The 21,910-nt window shown below is 37.7% G+C and overlaps 1 protein-coding gene across 9 annotated transcripts in view; it reads left to right on the top strand.

Moving 5' to 3' along the window:
• tbc1d32 (TBC1 domain family, member 32) overlaps positions 1-21,910 on the top strand; it is an 84,774-nt gene that overhangs the window by 25,328 nt on the left and 37,536 nt on the right. For all 9 annotated transcript variants that reach the window (XM_037086415.1, XM_037086413.1, XM_037086412.1 and 6 more), the window contains exons 24-28: positions 8,317-8,439; positions 11,631-11,739; positions 14,991-15,084; positions 15,299-15,427; positions 20,020-20,103. In XM_037086415.1, coding sequence (XP_036942310.1) covers positions 8,317-8,439; positions 11,631-11,739; positions 14,991-15,084; positions 15,299-15,427; positions 20,020-20,103 — 539 coding nt within the window. The remainder of the gene's footprint in view (positions 1-8,316; positions 8,440-11,630; positions 11,740-14,990; positions 15,085-15,298; positions 15,428-20,019; positions 20,104-21,910) is intronic.

Below are 21,910 nucleotides of genomic sequence, written 5' to 3'. Positions count from 1 at the left end.
GAAGATGCTTTAATTGTGAAATAGATATAAATGTATGTATTTTGAATGATGTAGGCTTCTCTCTATCTGTGCATCTGTTCCCTGCCATTCAGTTTTGTACTTCAGGTGCTTTTATTCTGTGAGGCATCCTGCGTGATGAAACATTTCATAAATATAAAGCAGCAAATGCTCAATAATCTCCCAAAGCAGCTGGGCAATGTCATTTTTGCAGTAAATGGTGCATTTTAGTGTCCTTTTTTTTTTCAGCTGCTGATTTAAGAACACACATTTAATGCACAGTGAGCATTTATGGTAACATGACAGAGTATCTGGAATTTACTCAAAATAAATACCACTGCCCATGTTCACTGTAGTAAATGTATGTGTCACCCAGTGTTAACAGTGTAGCCAGAGTAAGAATCTAACAATGAAAACTGGGGGGGTCAAAGGAAACCCAATGCAGTGTAGGGTCTTGCAATCCTTAAAGTATCCCCCTTTCTTAACATAATATCTGAGTCTGTGGAGGATGATACATCAAGTCCATTTCACCAGTGTATGGGGTAGTAAGTAAGAAGTGTACAACATTTTACGTATATGGGTAATGAAATGCCAAGCCTCAAGCACAGCTAGCTAGTTAGCTAGCTATTTAACCAACATTTGAAATGGAAGGCTGTGCTTTATTTTAGGTAATTTTAGAAACTTTAGAATTTTTTGTAGAAACTTTATAGCTGAGATTTAAGTGAAGTTAATTGTATTTAAGTGTATTGAACTAGCTAGATCGCAAGCTACTTATAACAACCTACAGTGTCTCCATTGTTTTGTGTTCCACATGCAAGCGTCAAGTTTAATATAGTGAGTAGGTTTGCACATTTATCAAAATATATTTGAAATAGTGATATGGCTAAATGCAATATCCAAATGACAAGAAACCCTGACAAAAAAGCATTATAATCAAGTATTGCTTCTGTACTGCTAAATTTTGTGACACAAACATGATAGTTTCCATGAACTGCGAATCAGTCACAATTACAAGCTGTCACTGCAATGACAACTAATATAAAGGTTAAATGATTGTATAGTCCACTTAAGGTGTCCCTGACATGATTTTACAACATTCATCCAGACTGGAGTTTGTCCCGAATATTTATAATTACAGGTCAGAGGGATATCCCCCTCCCCTGTTTCTCCACCATAATTTGAACCCTGACTATAGGTCATTGATGTGTATTTTAATTAGTTTTTTGGACAACTATTGAGCACTGTGGCACATAGGAAAATTACATATCACGCCTAAGATACACAGATATCCTATAGTAGGATAAGTTAATTTTCCTTTTTTTCTTTCTTTTTTTTGTTTTGGACAAAAAATATATTTTTTAAAATAACTCAGCTACTAGATTCATCTAAGCTACTTCAGTCAAGCACAATGTCTAAGCTTTTGATTCTTCATAGGACAACTTGTAGTGCAGATTTAATCGCTGCACCACTGTCAAGCAAAAATGCACTAAGCTTTCCTGAAGTGTAGCCCTCTTGTAAAAAGAAACCACAATTTCCATCACTCTTGATCTTCACGAGCTAATGAGAACTAAAATCCCTCTGTCCTTTTCCTTCATACTAAAAGCCTCTTTGTTGTGATGGCAACCAGCTCTCTTTCCCTGTGTTTTTTGCCCGTCTGAATTGTTTAGATGCCTTCATTTTACTGTCTTTGCTATTGATGACTCGTCAAGTGTGTGTGCTGGGGCAGAACTTTACGCATGATTTGATTAGATCATTTTTTATGTCAGCAGGAAAAACTTCACCAAGCATTAGACATATTATTATAAAAATGGACATACTAATTTAAAAACTATATCAGCATTGAGCTGAGGAAGGACATGTATAACAAATCTTACTAAAACTGGCCATCTATGCAATAAGGTGGAGCAAATTCTGTCCCAGTTGTAACTGTAAATGTAGAGAAGATGAAGATGTATTTGTCGTCATTCTAATCACTTGTCTCATTGCCCATGCCGTAAGTTAATTGGACTGAAATAGAAATGAATACAAGAAAATAAATAGTAGTAGAAGATAATTAGAGTATTATTATTTAGCATCAAACAAGTCAGATGTGAAATCACCTTAAGACTGACAATAAAGAAGAGATAACTTTGTTCCGGTTCCAGGCTCAATAATAAAACACAAGTGAGATTCCTCGCAGTATAGTAAGGTTTAATGGGGCTGTTGGGAGTTGGATGCAAAGTTAAGGCCCAAATGAGGCTTCTAATTGATCTTTATGGAAGCACAGCTGGAGGCGTGCTGCCTGGATATGGGCAGATCATTTCTCTGCAGGTAGCACACTCTTCATAAGAGATTGTCTTTTATAAAGAGTGGTCACATATTTAGTCCCTTTTTTTGTTAGAGGCAGAACTTGTAAAGTGTTTTGGGGAATGCAAACAAATTCCTTGCTTTGGCAGCATTTCTTTGCTTTAGTGCACCCTTTAATGATTTTATGATTGATTTAAGAGGGCCCTCCTGACTGTCAATGATAGAAGCCTCCCAAATGGTAAAGCTAACCATTTGCATCTCTCGTCAGGCATGACTAATCAACCTGTAGCATGATCATCAGTCAGACTGGCAAGCAGATTACTGTAGGTGATTGGTTTATATATAAGTCCTCTGGTGCATGCGTGCACATCATCAAGAAAGTAATCACCTGTCATAAATGGGTGTTTCAATGAAAGTCTTCCTACCTAAGATAAAGTGAGTTGTAGTTGCTGTCAGCTTGAATGACAACAACTTCAGCTCTCAGGGGAGATGGATTGTATCGTCTTAAAAGTCTTCCAACCTCTTTCATGTCCAATAAGAGATCAAGGACAAGAAAAGGACAAGTATGAAATAACAAGGAGAAATCTAATTAAAACTACATGGCCATTTAGTTACTTTCCTGATCTTTCTTTTTCTTAATAAAACAGCAAAATAATTAATTAGCCCTTACACATTACCCACATCAGGGTGTAGTATACTATAGAGCGAACAGTGCATTGTCTGCATTGCATGCGCCAAGCCATTCAATTTATCATTACAGTCTTTTCTTTCTCACCACATACTATTGCTAGCTAATTAGTTGCAAACCTCAAAGATGTACAAACATGTCAGCTGATTAATAGCTAAAGATGGTTCCAGTGTCTGTTCTGACTTTACTAGTGAAACAGGCCTTTGATCAGGGTGTCCATTTCCACTTCCTGGAAGATTTTAAGATCCTTGACAAAGGGTGGGGAAAAAACAGTCCAAAATGATCTGTTTTTATCAAGCGCCGAAATAGTTCACGGACCCCACTGCTTACATGCATCGCCAACCCAAAGCATTGGTATCACCTGGATTTGAGACACATCAGTCAACTATCTTGTTCATGCTCATCCAGCTATAATTCAATTTAAATTGTGCTTAGAGGGAACTATATTCACCTGTCGTTATGACTGGAGGGATTCAAATATGTAAGATTTCCTGGTAAAAAACTAAAACAAACAATTATTCATGTATGACAAAGATGTATACATTTTGTTACTTCTTGCCTCCAGATAGAGAGTAATTTGTCATACTACTTGTGTCTATATTTTTGCATTGCATCCTATGAGATCCATAGTCACATAATTGCCAGTTAACAATATGACGTTAAATAAGCCCATATATAAGCACACATTCCTCTCCTAAAAGGACATACCCAAGAACTTTTTCTTTTATACTTTTGATACCATGAAGCCAACAGCCGCTGAAAACCCAGCCCAAAAAGCACTTCACAGAAAAATGTGATGAGAACAAGACTCAATTGCACACCTAGGAAAATCAAGGTGATGCTGGCAGCAGACTGTTACATGACTGCCTTGAAATAAAACTATGTGTGTGTGTGTGTATATATATATATATATATATATATATATATATATATATATATATATATATATATATATATACACACACACACACACACATAGTTTTATTTATATATATATGAATAATATACAAGATTTAGGCCTTCCCATACCACCTTGTACAAATAATAATTTCCTCAAAATAACACACCAGTAAATAAACTATTATGAGACTGGCCTTCCTAACACCAAGGAAAAAAAAATATGTTTAAATGACATCTGAATTCCATTTTAGGATAGGACAGACTAACTAAAAGAAACTCATTTGAGTTCCCCACTCACCAAACCTTGGCTCTACAGTAGATTATTGTAGTATATTTGGCATATTAATCACTAAAGACAAGACTGCCCAGACTAAGTAGCCTCTCCACAAACACTCTACACAACATTGCTGTGTAAAATTTTAGGGATATTGTCTTTATTGTTGGGAAACAGCATCTCTGACTTTAAATATTGAGTGACTTCAGTGTCAGAGTGGAAGAAAGAGATATCATATCATCCTCATCAAAAGAAAGACATTCTCTTCTGCTAGAGGCAGAGGTCTGTTGGGTTGCATCCAGCTCATCTAGGTGAATATGATATTACATAAGATCCACCTTCTTAAAACTTGGAAAACGAATCAAAATGATGAATGACAACCTGTGACCATGAAACTAATGATATCTGCTGGTTTTCATCTAGTAAGTCAGCAAATTAAATATTTTGGGGTTTTGGGACAAAGAAAATAATAAGCAGATTACCTGCGATGAAAACAATCAACAGATGCGACTTTCAAATGAAAACTCCCACAGGCAACAAAATTCCTAGTAGTTCAGGTAAAACGGGCCGTCTAGTAATTGGAAGGTCACTGGTCCGAATCCTCCTAGCTCCATGTTGAAGTGTCCTTGAGCAAGATATTGAACCCACAATTGTTCCTGATGAGCAGTTGGCACCTTGCTTGCAGTGCATGAATGTGTGTGTGAATGGCTGAATCTGACAAATGTTGCAAAGCGGCTTGGAGCGGTCAGTAGACTGGAAAAGCGCCATGGAAATACAAGTCCATTTACTGTATTGTTGCCAGTGATTTACTTTCAGAACAGGTAAACATTTAAAAAGACCTCGGACTGGACGAACAGTCTTCCCCCCACTTGATAAAAGAAGCCTATCAAAGAGACAGGCTGGAAGCAGACTTGGTTCCCTATTGCTTAGTTTCAAACAGAGAGAGGTCAGAAGGCCTGACGGACTCTCAGCCTCTTGCTGTGCTGCTGTCAGAATGACTGAGTAGAGTTGTCAGTCAAACTGGAGTCCAAATAACTGCCCGGCACATCAGGAATCGGAGCAGCTGCTTAAAAGAAGAGATGTGCTTCACAAGGACAAACACACACAACACACCAAACAGCATGCAGGGCTTTACACTACTACTTGTAAGTCAGTAAACGAACAGGCACTATTAAAAATTGAAATGAGATTTGTAAAAAAAATAAAATAAATAAAACTGGATCAGGGTTGCTCTAAACGGCAAAAATAATCCTGATGTTTGATTTGATTGCTCTTTTGTTATTTAAGACTTATTCTGAAAAAGTGTGGTAAATGAATAGCAGTGATAGTGAAGGAAATAAAGTACATAAAACTAATCTAGAATTACTCTAATATACTATTCATGTACAGTAAAACAAATTTTTACTAATTTAAAGATGTGCATGGCCTCAAGCATTAGCAGGATACATCTGCAGAAAACACCAAAGATGGCTGAGGCTGTGTTACTAATTAAGATACAAACAGGAGCAGATGAATCATCCAGACCGTGTTTTGTTGCTTTACTTGCATTAGGACTGCCCCCTTTTCAGCTATTAACTAGCTAATGGGTCATTATGTTTCTGGTCAACTGAGAAATGTCTCACCCTATATGTGCTCTCTTTCAGTAATAGGCAATTAGTCTTTATTCATTAATGGAAAAACAAAATTACATTACTGATGGTCACACAATATTCATCCCAGATGTCTCTGGATTCCTGTTCAGTTATGAGTGCTTGGAAGATACTGCAGTGAAATGAAATACTGTATCTCAACATTTTATCATTATTATTTTTATTTTATTATGCTTCTTTGCTTTGATGCAGAAAGTTAAATGAGAAAATCAATAGCACCCTCATGTCTGTGCATTAGGTATGAAGCTTGAGCCAGAAGGGGGGACTGGAAGCAGAGAGGAGCAAGCTACCCCGTTTAAAAGTTTAAAAAAACATACCGACTCAGCATGTTAACAAGCTTTATTGTGTTTGTTTAGTTCCTACACAACCAGAAGTGTAGATGTCTGAAAAAAGTGACTCTGGAGTAATCCTGGTGCCATATGAAAGTTTCATGACACAATATACAGCACCCCTTCAAAATAATTGCAAATCACAATTACATCTCGACAATCATCAATAAATGTTTAAAACTCTTAAAATGTCAGTGAACCTTTAGTTCTTCAGATGGGCGGTGATCACAGAGATGGTAGTGCAGTTTGAGGTGTTGGTCTGCAGGGCAGACACTTTCCTCTGGCATGTTCTGGCAGGCACCTCGTCTTCCTGCATTTTAGTTTGGAATCCATGATATCTACACACATCTGATTGAACTGGAATGGAAATTCACCACAATCAACTGATCCTGAGGTGAAAATCACAAAGGGGACATGGGTCTGGATCCAGTGATTTTGATATTTACAGTCATGACTGCATTTTGTTCTGCCTATTACTCACGGTTGAATCTTGTGGATCCTGAGGCCAAAATATTGGATTATCAACATGCTGGTAGTAGGCCTGATAACAGCTTTTCCTCTATATACATTTGATATAACAGTACTTTTGGTGTCCCCTTCAGGAATTGATCTTGAGAATTATTGTCTCCTCCAACAGTGAAGTGAAACATCTACCCTTGGCAATCCCTAATGAAATCTTTTATCCTCCCATCATCACTCTAGAGTCTTGTCACTGCAATTTCTGATTAAAAGATTAACTGTTGCTTGTAAAAAAAAAAACCAAAAACCAAAAAACCAAAAAACCCAAACATATTTCTAGCACATAACTCAGTCTGAAACTAACAATTTTATCATTTTTGTTTGGATTAGGATAAGAAGTAAAAATTAGTTAGCTATAGAGATGCTGCTTTTAACATTGAGAGACAAGCCACTTGCTGTTTGCCCCTCCTTTCTAGTAATTATGCTAAGCTCACCTCCTGGCTCTAGCTCCATACTTAATGCACACACGAGAGGGTTATTGATCTTGACATCTAACTCTCTGTGAGAGAGCAGTTCTGTAGACTTTAAAACCTAGAGTGATCTAAACCTGTTTAAAAGTGAGCGGAACATTTTTAAACACCCTCATACAATGAATATAATGGGAATAATGGATTAAATGACGTTAATGTAGTTGAGCTGCATCATTGTCACCAGAAAAATACCAATTTGCGAGATACCAGATATTTCAGAAGCCAGTTCTGCCAAATTAATCGCAGGGGTAGAGTGAAGAGGAGGCAGACAATAAACACTAACTAGATTGTTTTGATCAATGCTTCACACCGGTGACACACGCACAGAACCTTTGTAATAAGCACTTAATTGCTCTCCAAATTCAGATAAGCTCTGATGCAAATGGGAGGAGGTGGGGGTAATTTGGTCAAGGGCCATGGGTGGAGACAGGGAAAATATGCACATGGGAGAAGTAATCCCTTCAAACACATGTTTAACTTTTTGAAAGGATTTATTTAAACCCAAACCATGTTTTTCTAAATCTATCTGACTATTTTGGTTGCCTTAACCTAAGCTACAGTGACTGAAAACTGCAAATAATGTGATAATATGTGACATGTTCCACAAAGCTTAAAAAGTTAGGTTCGAAAATGTCTCCTGGGAAAAAAAAGGTCCATACTTCAGCAATGACGGGTTAAGTCTAAATCCTGGAGTAACATTAATTATGATGTTCTTGAAATGACACCAACACATACATGAGATACACCAGTACTAAACCTGAACTTGAAAAGTCACTGATAAAACTGAAGAGACTGTTTTGAAGCTTTTCCTCTCCACGTATTCAACCATTTAAAACACAGACTTTAAAACACACTGAAGTGTCTCAAAGCTTCACTGGAGCTTGACTGCCTGCTTGAGCCTGGTGTCATTACCAGCAACTGAAAATGAACCATGAAACTTTCCCCAAGGCTTCCTGCTTAACAAAGCTTACGATTGGCTACGGTGAGCTCTTGCAGAAAAATTGTGTTGAGTGATCCAGCACTCGCAGACGTACAGTACAAGCCAGGAGCCAGGGGAGACCGCCACAGCCCAAACGGGGTCTTTATTTGCATGCTTGTTCCACTGCTACAATATCTCATAATGCCAGGGCTTTCTATATTGTCATGTCTTGTGTATGTGTGTGTGTGCGTGTGTGTCTGTGTGTGTGTGTGTGCATGGTTGCAGGCTGCTGAGTGTGCTCTGCTGTAATCTGGACTCCTTCCTGCTGCTGGAGAGCCAGTACAACATCTGCTCCATGCTGCTGCAGAGTCAGAGGGAGAACGTCACCGAGCTGGACACCAACAAGGGGTATGACCCAAAAAACATGGTTTGAAATTAACAAGTTTTATCGTTGACAATTACTCAAATAATTCTGAATTATTCAAAGTGTTGTGCCGGATGCCGCTCATTTGATTATGAGTTAGGCGAACTCCATTTCTAATAGCTATGATGTTAGCTACTGTTGCTCCCTGTAAGCGGGCAGGAGAGAGAGTTTCCTAATTATGTTCCTTTATTGTCTTTTTCATAGTTCCAGTCATCTCAACCAAGTGTATTATGGAAACAGAATACTTTAGAGGACATTTATTATGATGTGAGAAAGTCTTGAGAGACACACTGTTGGTCTTTTTATTAGTTTAAAATAATGAGTTGCAACTAAAAGTTTTTCTGACTACTATAGTATGAAAGTTCTCTTCTTGTACTATATAGAAATAGTTCAATATTTTGGTGAATTATTTGTTTCCAACAGTGAAATGGAAGGATAAATATTGGTCTCATATCTGCGCATTAAGTATCAATGCAGCTTGAGTCAAGCATAAAGACTGATGGCTAGAAGAAATAGCTCTTTCTAAAGGTTTATAAACCTCTAATGCTCATTAATTAACATGTTGTATCTGGTTTAGTTAGTCTGCAACAAATACAAATGTAAAAAAGACAATATGTGTAAGTTACATGCTGGAACTGAAGATGGGTGACAAGTTAAACTTTCAACCTGAATAAATTGAAGGGAAAAATACAACAAATACAAGTGTTGCCTTATACACAAGATGCCTTCTCCTGGCATTGATTGGATCTCTTGTTATGTAAGATGGAAGGGTGATTCAGAGTGATCACCTTTATACTTAGATTAAATATGTCAATTGTGACAGGAAGGTTCTCTTCCAATATGACCATGTCTGTATTCACAGGGCAGGAGGGCTCACTGAATAGTTTAATGAGTGTGAAAATAATGTGAATCATGTGTGATGCCCTTTGCACTCATGAGGTTTCAGCATAATTAAACACCTATGGGAGACTGTGGAAAGTACTGTCTGCCGCTATCATCAAGTTGTAAATGAGGGAATATTCTTTTATAAAGAATCATCTTCTTATCCCCCCAGAAGACATCCAGAAACTCTGAAAAACATGCCAAGGAGAGCTTGATAACTTGTTGATTTGACATGTGTGGCAGTAGACATCATGCATCATTAGCACATCATCACGACCCACATGGGGAAATCAGATTTCATGTTCAGCTGATGGATTAATTAGTAATCAAGATTTTGTGCTAAAATCACACACTCTTGTGGTTGGTCTGCTTGCTTTGACACCCCAAACGAGCAATGCCAAAGTCTGTTTGGAAGCAACTAAGACTCATCTGCTGACACAGTCTCTGTCTGATTGTTTGGTCCGCACCAGGAATAGAATTCAGCAAAAGCAATAGATCTCTGTAAAGGCAAAATGATGCCTAACCTGCTGTCCTCAATACATAAGTCATTATGCCCAGGTGTTGTTTCTCGAGAGGTAGTTACAACACCTAACCCCCCCTAAACCACAAAGTAATGACTAAAGTCCACAAACTCTATGGGTACAGTCAGCTTTACATTCAGAAAATGTTTGCCTCAGCAACTGGCTAAAAGAAGAATAGGTAAACGGGCCACATTCACATATGTGATTGTGCAGTTGTTTTTTTAAGAAAAAACGTTTCATCCATCCTATATTTGCTAAATAAAAAAGACTAAATGTCTAAGATGCCCAAATTGTTTAGAATGAAGGTTATCTTTTAGTTTTGATTAAAAAAAATCTGACTAACACATCCTGTATTCCTGTAAGAGGCATAGGAGATGGCCATACAACAATATAAGAGAAAATGTGAAATATTCCGTCATATTTACGACATATGTTGATTAATCGTAATAAATCCACAGCTACCCTGTGATTAATTAGATTAAAATTTGTAATCATTTGACAGCCCTAATATGAAGATTTTTACCCAAATTGATCATACTTCCTGTACCTGGACAGGAGAAAGTTAAGTTTTCTCCATCCCCAGCTGAGTTGAACTGAAAGAAGTTATCTCAGAAGTTAAGCAGTTTCCATGTTGACTCGGTGTGCAGACAGTCCCTCTCTCTGTCGTTCACTAAGGGCTTTTGCTCCTCTGTACATCATCCTGATATGACAGATCACTTCCAAATGTAATCATTGCTCAGGATGAAAAATTGTTTGTTTGTTTGGCTTGTCAGAAATAAAATGAAAAAAAGTGGAGAGTGAAAAGGCCATTTCTGAAAGTGGGTGTTCAAGAGCTCCTTTCTTCTGGTAATGGCTGCCAGAACCGTGGCTATTGGTTATGAATGGAAATGGCCCTGAAACGCTGACTCACATTGCGTTTTGGAGAATGATGACTTGTTAATTTATTCTCCCAGCTTCCTTTTTCCTGTCCTCTCTTTTCTTCATGCTCCCATTGTCATCAACAATATCATCATCATCTCTCTTTTCTTTGAACCCTCCTCCTCATTTCACTTCACATTTTTCAAACTTAACTTTTTACTTTGTTTTTTTTTACTCACATTACTTGTTGTCTTTAATTTTTTCCATTTTTTTCTGCTCTGACCGTTTTGATATCAGTGACACCCAAATTCTCCAAACTACTGTGAGGGCATCCTGTGCATCTTACTTGACCCCAGCTGTGGCTTTTTTGTTTTATTCAAAAATAAATGTATGCAAATTTCATTTTATGGCTAACAGGCTTTCGGAAAGAGCAATGTAGAAAAAATAGTCCTCTTTATTCCCAATTTCAAGCCCAAATTACCTCAGCGCTAAGAACTATCCACCAAGACTGACACCCTGAGACCCTAAAGTGCCTTTATAATTGGAGTACTCTCTGGTCTTATCGAAAATTCTACATGGAAACCCCTTCCTATTTCTTTATTTGCTTGCCTTGCAGCAATGATATAGTCACATTCAGTCTCACTCAGTAGTTTCAGATGCTGTTCAAAGTAGTTTAAAAGACTTTTCAAAGAAAGTTGTCTGAGCCCCAATAATAGGGGAACTGTTGAAGTGTGTGTGAATTGAAAAGCTCAGTGTCCTTTTCTTCAACTGTCTTTCTCATTTGGTCATCTTGCAGGTGTGCTGTTGCACACACATCGAGAAGAATGTTTATTGCTTTAGGAACAATGCAATGTTCCTTCTGCACCAGCTCTCACAATTCAGCTGTTATCTAATCTTCTTTTCTGTGCTGTTAGGGAGTTCATCATTGACGGTCTATCAGTGGAGAGGAATCACGTGCTGGTTCGTGTCAGTGTGGTGGGAGGTCCTTCTGAGAGGACTCTTCCTCCTCGAGCACTGCAAGAGGTCAGATATGCTCTACTATGACTGTTTTTGCAATATGATTTTTCCACAAAAGAAAAGTAGGTTTAGAAAATACATTAAACTGGCAATAGATAACGTTTTGACTTCAACATGAATTACTTGTTGAGTGCACCATTTAATAGCTATACAACAGTGACACTCTCTGCATATAGAATGGTTATGTTAAAAATCAATTGCAGTCGGCCTTTCTTTCTGTTATTGGGCACAAATCTCATAAGAACATGAAGGTTTGATTTATTATACATTTCTTCAGTCTGCTCTCAATTGAATTTGAAGAGAATCCTGCTTTTATCCACTGTGGTAAGAAGCTTCCAAATGTCATACATGAATAAGAAGATATCTTGATAAAAATTTTAGTCGCCTAATTACCCGCCCAATTATCAGATCCAATTTTTTTGAGCATTTTTCTCATTTAGAATCAGCATTTGGCACTAATTTGGCACTGATGTGGCATTTAATGTGCAAAGTCACACTGACAAGTTATCAAAGTAAACGTAGTACAATATTTGCCTCCAAAATGTAGTGAAGTGGAAGTATAATATAACAGAAAATAGTATACATATCTTAATACTTTACTTAAATACAACAATTGAGTAAATGTACAAACACCAACTCAGCTGTGGTTTGCCTGAAGCATCCTCAAACTGTGTTATTGATCCATATAAAAATATGGAAATTTCACTTACTGTCTTTAGTGAACATGCCTTCTCTTTGTCTTCTTCTTATTACTTCCAAACTGGTTGTGGTCTTTTCTTAATAGAAATTTCCAAACAAATGCAGTGTGTTCTGTGGAAGCAATCCAGTTGTCTTTGCAAAAGTGGTGCCACTGCTTGGAAACTGTTTTCAATTTAAAAAGTGGCAAGGGGGGGCACAAAATTGTTCTTTATCATCAGTTTTGTTAGCGTTACATTTCCAAGAAGCAGCTTAATGCTAATAACATTGCAACAGTAGCATTGCAATGAGTCTGTGGTGGACAGATATTCTGTAGACATTTCAGTGTCCAAAGAATTCTAACGTCTACCCTTCGGTGAAATGTATTGTCTAGACACCTCATAACTAGTGGTTTATTTGTTCAGCTCCACAGGCTGATACAAGCCTGTTTATTGGACATTTGCACTTTGATTGCTTTTCATCACAATGTTTTGCAAACTCAATTGTATGTTTTGGTCTGAACTGAAGTGCAAAAACCTTGTGAAAATGATACATTTTATTATCGCTGCTCTATAAAATCACTAAATTGTCTATTTCTTTCTTTTAATCTGTGCTTTAATTATTCCTAATCATGGTATTATGATTTTTTATGAACATCAGCTCACTGTGCATATAATCTAACCCTTATCCATCAATTCTTATTCTAAGTTTGTGCTGCTGTTAATTTCAGAGAGCCCTACTGACTACCAATTGGGCTTCAGGCGTTGTCTGATGCCTGCAGCCTTATTTACTCAGCATGTTTTGGGATGGATATCAATTATTTAGATGTTGTTTATGCTGAACGCAAAAGGGGAAGCTGATTTACGCTGAGGTCAAGGAAATGATATGAAAGAGATTTCTAAATGGGAGAGTGTAAATTACTTGAATGATGTTGAACAGGTCTCTTTTAGTCATCTTCCCTGTTACCTGTAGGGAGCACAGGGGTCAGAAAGCTGTTCAATACGTGTAAAATTCATTGTGAAGTTACAAAACAAATGAATCCACTCTTCGTGAGAAATGAAGCATTGTGTTAAAGGCAAAGATTATTCCTGACATTTCAAAGTGTCTGTCAGAGTATTTACCACCTGCAAGGAGATGTATCGAATGACACGACAACTATGAAACATTTTTCTTTCACTATATACTTATTCATGTAATTAAAGAGTTGACTTATTGTGATTACTTGGTTATTATAGGGTATGTTTTTTTCTAAGGCTGATGCTGATGTCTCTTACTCTAAATATCTTAAAATGTGACTGAATCAAGAGAAATTACAATGCATTTTTACCCAAAGTGCCTGCAACTTTAAGTCCCTGGAACCACTTTTCTAAGAACTAAAAGGTTCCTTCTGCCCATTGTTGTCTGCATTCCTACCAATATCTGAAGACCTGTGAAGATCAGGCAAATAAATCCTTTAACAAATAACAAAACAGCAGCTGGGATTTCAGGCCATTTTTGCATGCAACTTTACATTAGCTATGAACATGCTGATGTGTGAAAGCAAAATGGACGAACAACAGAAACATTTTTTTATAAATTGATGACTGAACAAAACCACTCAGAAGTGATAGCACCCTACCATCAAAGTTCCTGTACTTTTGGAAATTGGTGCTCCGCGGCCAGGGATTTCTTGGGCGATAAACCTAATTCAAACCCGGATCCTTATTTGAGTATTTATCTTTTGTAAATACTGTTTTTCAAATATAAATTTAAGCACCTCAAGTTACATTCAGTGCAGAATTCTTCCATCCCAAAGCTGTTTAAGGACTGTATGCAATCATCAACATAGAGAGCTTTGTGCATCTTGTTCGTCAGAGCAGCACATCATCTGAGTGGTGGACTCAAATACCAGCAGGGATTAACATGAGCGGAGGGCACAGACATTTGGGTAAATACTGCTGGATACTGCTTTCTAAACCCATTAACATTTAGAGCACATTATTGTGGCATATCACACGCTGAGCTATTACACAGAAGTTATGATTCTTCAAAACTAAGATATGACAAGTGCAATGAATGCGGCACTTAATGGCAGTTGGTTATAAAAAAGGAACCAAGAGACAATTGAAAAGCGGAAATAACTTGTTTTACGAAAGACAAATGAAAACAAACACAGTTTAATACACTTCTACCAGCTCGGTGCAAAACAATTCCTCTGTAATTAATTAGATTACAAGTCACTGTTTAACTGCACTACATTGTTCATAGTTTGAAATTTTTAATTATGTTGCCATCTAACATTGTCTTCAGATGGTTTTAAGTATATTAAATGACAAACAAATGCAACATAATGGCACATCAATAACACAGCAAGCTTGTTAACAGCCACAATAAGTATCTATTCAGAGCAGTGCAGAAATGAATCTAAAGAAAGTAATGGAGTTGAACTATAATCATTTAAGTATGTATGTCCTATTTACTGCTCATACAGAAGACCACACAAAGTCATTCACAATTAATCAATGTCATCATACATGTGGACAGTTGTATAAGCATGTGGAAAATGAGGTTGTCAATTGAATGTCTTTATTGTCTTACTCCAGGGAGAAGATCCTTACCCTTGGCCTATGTTTTCAAGCTACCCTCTGCCTCAGTGTTACACGTTGGAACCACCAAAGATCCACCACAACTCACAAGGTAGGAGAAACGCTGATAAAGTTGGTAATATCCTAGATTAAATGAGACAAACAAATACTCACATGAACTTAAACGAACAAGATTCCAAACTCCACTTTCTGCTCTCCAAACTGAAAACTAAAAACTGAAAGAGGACTATACAACTAGTAAAGAACTGAAAACAAAATTGATAAATGGTGCATTAATGTGTTTTTTTGTTTTCCCCATCATACAGACTCTGAGCTCATTGCATTTCTGGCTTCACCTAAAGAACCAACAAACCAGGAGGACTGGATGGACATCTGTCGGAGGCACTACTGCAGAGTGATGACCTCCAAACCCAACAGCATCTTGAATGGCAATGGTAAGCTACTGATTCACTGGGATTGATTTGCCTGGTAAGATTTTATGCGTTTAGTAGCATGATCTCTTTTTAGGGCCAGATAACATTCTAATATACTTTGGCTTTTAGCTTCTTCTTTCCAGTGTTCTAGATAGGTTTCTTTACTTTACTCTGATTGGTGTTTGGAGAGCAGTGTTGTTGTGAGGCTGGTCAGACTATGTCTGAGAGGGGGCAGTTGGCCTCAGTACCAACTGACATAGGGGACTCTTTTCTGGGCTCAGCTCTTGAGTTTTGAGGGCTTTGCAGTGGAGGGTGTCTCGGGGGCTGGATTTCAGGTGGTTAAAAATGTTGAGCATTCTCTTTTGAATATTATCAGTGGGTATCTGCAGAATTATGTATGTAAAGATTCTGTTGGATATTAGTCCCAGAGGGTATAGCTCTGATGACTGAGTGGACCCCATACTTCACTACAGTAGACACAGATTTTGACTGGAATTTGGAAATTAAAAAATCTCTCTCTCTCTCTCTTCATATAGAAAGTACATACAAATACAAACCTCACCTGTAATAAAACAGGAAAGCTTTCAGTCCTTTTTAGAACTTGAGGGAGTTGTTGTTGCGCCTCTTATGGCTGAAATGAGCAAAATTTCGTTTTTCACAACTGACAAAACAAAAAAAAAAAACTTTAAAATGATCCTGGCCAAACTTTTTTTTTCATTTATCTTCTTGAGATGGAAGAAAAGTTTGAAAAGAAAATTAAAATGAATATTTTATTTCTCACTTGTCTCTCAGAGTGTCTGTAGACTGATACATTTACACCATCTTAGCATCTGGCTTTAAATGTTTTCAGTCTGATGTCAGAGATGGTTTTGGGCAATCAGATTTGAATTAAATGTTTCTTGTTGTCTGATCCCAGCTAAAGTATGCCTTACTTAGCTGGAGGAAAAACAACATATGGGTCCTACTGTATCTCCAAATGTCGAACTTCGATATTTTTTCTCACTGTTGTGATCCACTGAGCCGATCACAAACATTCTGTCAGTTGTGCTACATTTTACTTACAAAAATTCAAAAAAATTCCCATTTATATTAAAGATTATGGTAACGAAAATTTGCATCTCCATAAGTTCATAATGCATATCCAAACTTCATAAACCAGAACAAAATCACCCTCTGTCTGTTTTTTTTCCAAGATGAGTTTCTGATGGGTTTCCTATAAAGTAATGTATTAATGTGTTCATAAAAAGTACAAGAAAAATAATAATAAGAGCAAAAATTTAGCTATATCATAAAATCTAACTATAGTGCTCCATGCATTTTGTATTATCTGCTGATTACTTCTAGTGTCCTGCAGGTGCACCACGCACACTTCTTCACTCTGATGACATATCTGATATCCATGAACCTTTTAAGAACTCCTCATCACTGCCATTGACAGCCACTATGGAACAGTGCTGACGCCTACCTTTCTCACGTAGGAGTAAATAGCTGCTCAAAGAGCGCAAAAATACATTTGACTGAAGGGGGGCTGACAGTCTTGTCATTAATGCATGTGCTGCAACGGTGATTGCTTCCTTTCATCAGCACGCTGTTGAACTCCTGTGAAAGCAGCCACTCTCTCCACTCTGGCGCTCATTTGAGGCTTTTCACTGCAAGACCATGATCAGTACGTATTACCGGATAAGCTTCTCTCTGCTGTGGAAGACATGCTATTTTATTTTGTGCATCATTAAGCATATAAAACCTGGCATTCTCCTTTAAAAGGCAATTGTATCAATTATGGGCTGACAACCAAAATAACCCTCTTCCTGGGTAATTTGATGAACATTTACAATTTTGATATTTGAGTATGAAGAAACTGTGATTATCACTTGTGTCTTTGATCAGCTTCTACACAGCTGAAAATGAGTGTGCTTGATGAGATAATATACTATCTCTTCTTCAAAACACTCATGATTAGAACTGTTTGTATGTTCAATACCTCACTATCTTGTCAGCTTATTGATTGCTTAATTGTCCTCTCTCAACAGCAAGTCAATGAGATGCATTCACTTGCACTCTGAGTCACTGAGTTGCTTCACGATCAGCACTCAATGTGTTTTCTAATCTGACAACCTGTGATGTACGTCTGCGCTACTATGTATATATAATGCAGCTTCGTTTTTACATGTTAAGCAGTTGTGTCCTACGGAAGAATTTTTGCAAGCAAGCTTTATTTTGAAAGTCTAACCAGACTTTGCATGTTACCTACGTACTTGACCATGGAGCCCTTCATGTCCAGAACTGATGCTAGAACAGTAGGTAGAGCGTCATGGCTGGAAGCTTATGCCCACTGACCTAGCTACTGAATTTGTGCAGTTCGGAGTGAGAATGTTCCTCTTGAATCTTTGGCTGCCTTTGTATTATAAATGCTTTTTTTAAACATGCACAGACTATTTTGTGATATAACTTCCTTTTGTATTGTGCCTTTTGACGAGTCATCATAAAATAGACCATCAGATGAGATAATATATTTTCTGCTTTGGTGATTATTTGATAAAGGTTAAAGCTGTAGTCTGTGACTATTTTTTGGTTATATTTGTTAAAATTGTCATCATCATCTGACAGTAGAAGACACAGGTCAGCTGTGTAAAAATCCACTATCTGTGGCTCCACCCAGTGGCCCTAATTTGATTTGCAAGAATCCACTGCTCCCGGTAAAATACAACCAATCAGAGCCTAGGTGAGTGTCTGAGAAGTGTCAGTCCTTCTCTTGCATATGCTGCTGGCAGCCCCCCTCCCTCACGCAGTTCGTACTGGGCAGTGCCCCTCCCCCTCCCCTGTTACCTGGTCAGATACATTCATGCCCAAACTGTAAACAGTGGAGAACAGACAACAACAACAGAGCCGAAAAATGCCTCACCATTGCCCACGTCAAAGAGAAGAAATAAGAAGACTGAAGAAGAAAAGCAGTGTAAAAACAAAGAATTAGACTGAGCCAGAGAGAAAACAAGGATATGTATCAGAGCGTCATTTCAGAAGTAGAGAGAGCTGTTGGATTTGTAAGAACTCTAGCGATGCAGAGTTAGCAGGACCCCTGCTTGATATATGTTTAATTCTATGTTTTGACCACACTGCTATGGTGGCGGCAGTTACAGTAATACTCACAATAGTGCATATGGCCGTACAATGTTGCAGTCGAGCTACATAGCTTGTTACTAAATCTAGCTTGTTAGCTTGTATGTCAGCTCCGGTGTTTAGCTTTGTGTTATGGCTACTTGTTAGCAAAAGTGTCTTTCAAGTGACAGGGCAGTTATACGAATGTTATTCAAATTTCCTGGCTAAGTGTTTTTCCTCAAATCTCCAGACTACAGCTTTAACTGGGGGCGAGCCAAAGACATCTGCTGAATAGGGCATGCCTTTAAATGGTCATTGACTTGCTGTTTCACATGAATGAAAGGGTACATCAAAAAACATTGAAAATATATGAATTTAATTCTCTGCAGTACTGCAAGAGGAGCAGAAGTGGTACAGTTAATTCACAAATTAGCATTTTAGTTTGTTCCAGCAAGGGCAAACAAAGAGGCGCTTAGATATTTATATCTATGAGGGCAGACCAAATATTAAAAAATGCCTGATATTTCTCACTGCAGCACAGTCAAACAGAACTGCAAACTACAGCCTCCAAAATGACCTTTCAACAAAAAAAGTACATTATAATCTTCATGAAGGGAGCATATTTTTGCAAGCCTTTTCTATTTGATTCTGTCCGAGTTTGTAAAAATAAAACCACCAGCAGACATGGCTGATGTTTACATTCATCTTGCATGTACTTAAAATAAACAGAAAATGCTTGAGAATGATTCTCAGAGATTTCAAATGAGATATACTGTGTAGACAACATAATTCATGTATAATGTCTATCAATGTATATAATATGTACCAATGTAACAGTAACAAAAAAAGAAGTGCATCCGCATCCCTGTGGTCATCTTACAATGACTGAGAAAATATATATAAAAACATGCTTCCGTGTTGTTTTAGAGCAGTTTGCACAATTGGTACTGTCTTTACAAGAGTCCTCATCACTGAAGTATTTCCGTATTATTTTCCACAACAACATCTCCAGTGACTGTGGGCGGTTCGGCGATATGACAATATAAGTCATGCTGTTAGTGTTTACTCACGGACAGTCGGAGCAGTGAAGCTGTGAATGAGTAAGAGCGGATGCACATTTGTAAAGTGTAGTGATGGTCTTAATCTACATGTGTTTCTACAGCTGAACCGTGATCTTCTGTGTTAGACAGTTTTTTATTCCAGATACAATGCTGCTTTTCTTCTGAGCAGTCTGTATGACTACTAAATCTTTCTTTTTTTATGCCAGAGACCGCTACATTAAACACGTGTGCTGTATGGTTCACAGGAAATGTTTCTTTCCACAACACTTACAGTGTCACTGGGCTGCTAAAAAGCGTACATAACAGGATGTTATTCACGCTCTATAAATAGTTGAAGTAGAGGAGTTGATTTATTTGAATGTGTCACTAGAATTTTCTTTGAACACAAACTTTATTGTAGCTGTACTAGCACATATTTTATGTTTGTCTCTTGTATGTTTTTTTTTTTCTCCCCAGTGCTGGCTGACCTTCTGGAGAAGGTTGTGGCTCATCTATCCAACTCTTCCACCGAGTGCTTCTTTTCTCCGGCTCAGTACAAAGGTCAGTGGGAAAGAGGAACTTGTTCAGTTTTCTTCTTGACAATTAGGTCATAGGGGAAATAACTAAAGGGCACTCTGTGGATCAGTGAAGTTAGCCAAATGCCTTGTATGTGGGGCATGAATCTAACTTCCAGAACATAAACATGAAATTTGGAGGATAGGTGTGGAGGTCGGATTACAGCAATGGCCTTGGGGAACAAAACCCTGGTGATGAAACTAGCTCTAAGGATATGTAATTAATCTAGTGACACAATTGACTTTGCAGTCGCATTAACTGATCTGCCCTCATATTGTATGAGTTGGACACCAGGCTTCGAAAAGGTGCTGAGCTGTCACCAACACACAGACATTGGGTGAAGTTATGTAATAGTGGCAGCTGCCTGTCCCAGTAAACCCAATGTGCAGTACCCAAACAAGCTTCTGAGGAGAGAGGGTGTCTAATGTACAAAAACTGTAGCCCTCAGAGACAAATTTGTCATTTAGAGCTAAATAAACACAATATACTGAAATGCAGAGTATATAATTTCTGCTGATAGGAGTCTTGCAATCTAAACAATGAAAACAAAAGACGTAGTTTGATGACACCTTGAAGTAGCTTGGGATCATGTGTGCTGTGCATAAATGTTTGCAGATTAAGTTATATAGCATTCACATTTGCCAACTCTGTCTTACCACCTGATGTTTCGCAGGAAGTTAAGTGACAGGCGACCAAATGATATGCACCTTTTTTAACATGGTTGGAAACATTTATGATAATAAGTACACAGCTCATCAAATCATATAACAAAAATCCAGTCGTTTAAAGACAATTAAATGTAGAAATGTTACATATCATAGGTTTAACATAACCATATCAGTTTCAATTTTGGAAGTGGGATTCGTGAATCTGCAGAGAAGTATCAGGAGGTCTGATCAGGACTGCAGCCTCAGGGAATTGTCAGAGTTCCAAGGAAAGAAATGTCATTCTTTTGCAAGACTGTTGCAGCAGGGTGAGGAGAAGCGTTGACCTTGAGCGTCGAGGGAACACTTTGAAAAAATTGTCTGACAAAGACAAAGTAGGAACTCTGGTGAAGTGTTTTTGAGAGATAACTGAGCTACATGAAAAGCTCAGCAGTGCCAGGGTTCTTGGAGCTGGTTGCACCAGCTGTTCCTAAGTACAAGCCTGGCAGACTGTAGTTTACAAGTAGCTTTTACACATGACTAAATTAAAAGGAGTTGCACCACACATATTTGTTTTTACTCAGAGACGAGTAAAGCAAGTAAGCAACTGACAAACTTAAAACTAACACTGGCTAATATGTGACAGAGTAAACAGTAAGAGAGGTGAAATGTTAATTTGCCAATGTATCTGACCTGAAACTTGAAATGCTATGATCAATATTGTGAATATTTTTAAATAACACTTTGCACAAAAACCTGAATCCTACTTACTCTGAACCCTAAAGTATATTTACCTATGTTTACATACATAAACTAGAATGGTATCACCAGGGTCTCAGGGAAACAATGTTCTCAATGCTCATGTTCATGTGTAGAGACCCTGGTGATACTACAAGCAAAATTTCATGATGTGTCGAGCCTTCTTAGTGTTTTAAAAATAGCGATTTTGATGCTAGCACTAAAGTGCCTGTAGCACTCCTACTGAAAATCAGCTTGCCCAAAAACTAAACTACGGTAAATCTTAAAAGTGCGTCTTTTATCATAATTATGCTTTTACACAAAGGTTTGACACATATTCAATCACGAATAAAGCCTTGGTTGCTTTTTGGCGAGAGTTTCACTTTAAGTGGAGTGCATACCTCTACCAA

This window comes from Acanthopagrus latus, chromosome 22 (genome assembly GCF_904848185.1).
Source record: "Acanthopagrus latus isolate v.2019 chromosome 22, fAcaLat1.1, whole genome shotgun sequence".
NCBI classification, from domain to species: domain Eukaryota; kingdom Metazoa; phylum Chordata; class Actinopteri; order Spariformes; family Sparidae; genus Acanthopagrus; species Acanthopagrus latus.
The sequence above is the reverse complement of the archived record's forward strand: the minus strand, read 5'-3'. Positions and strand labels throughout refer to the sequence as shown.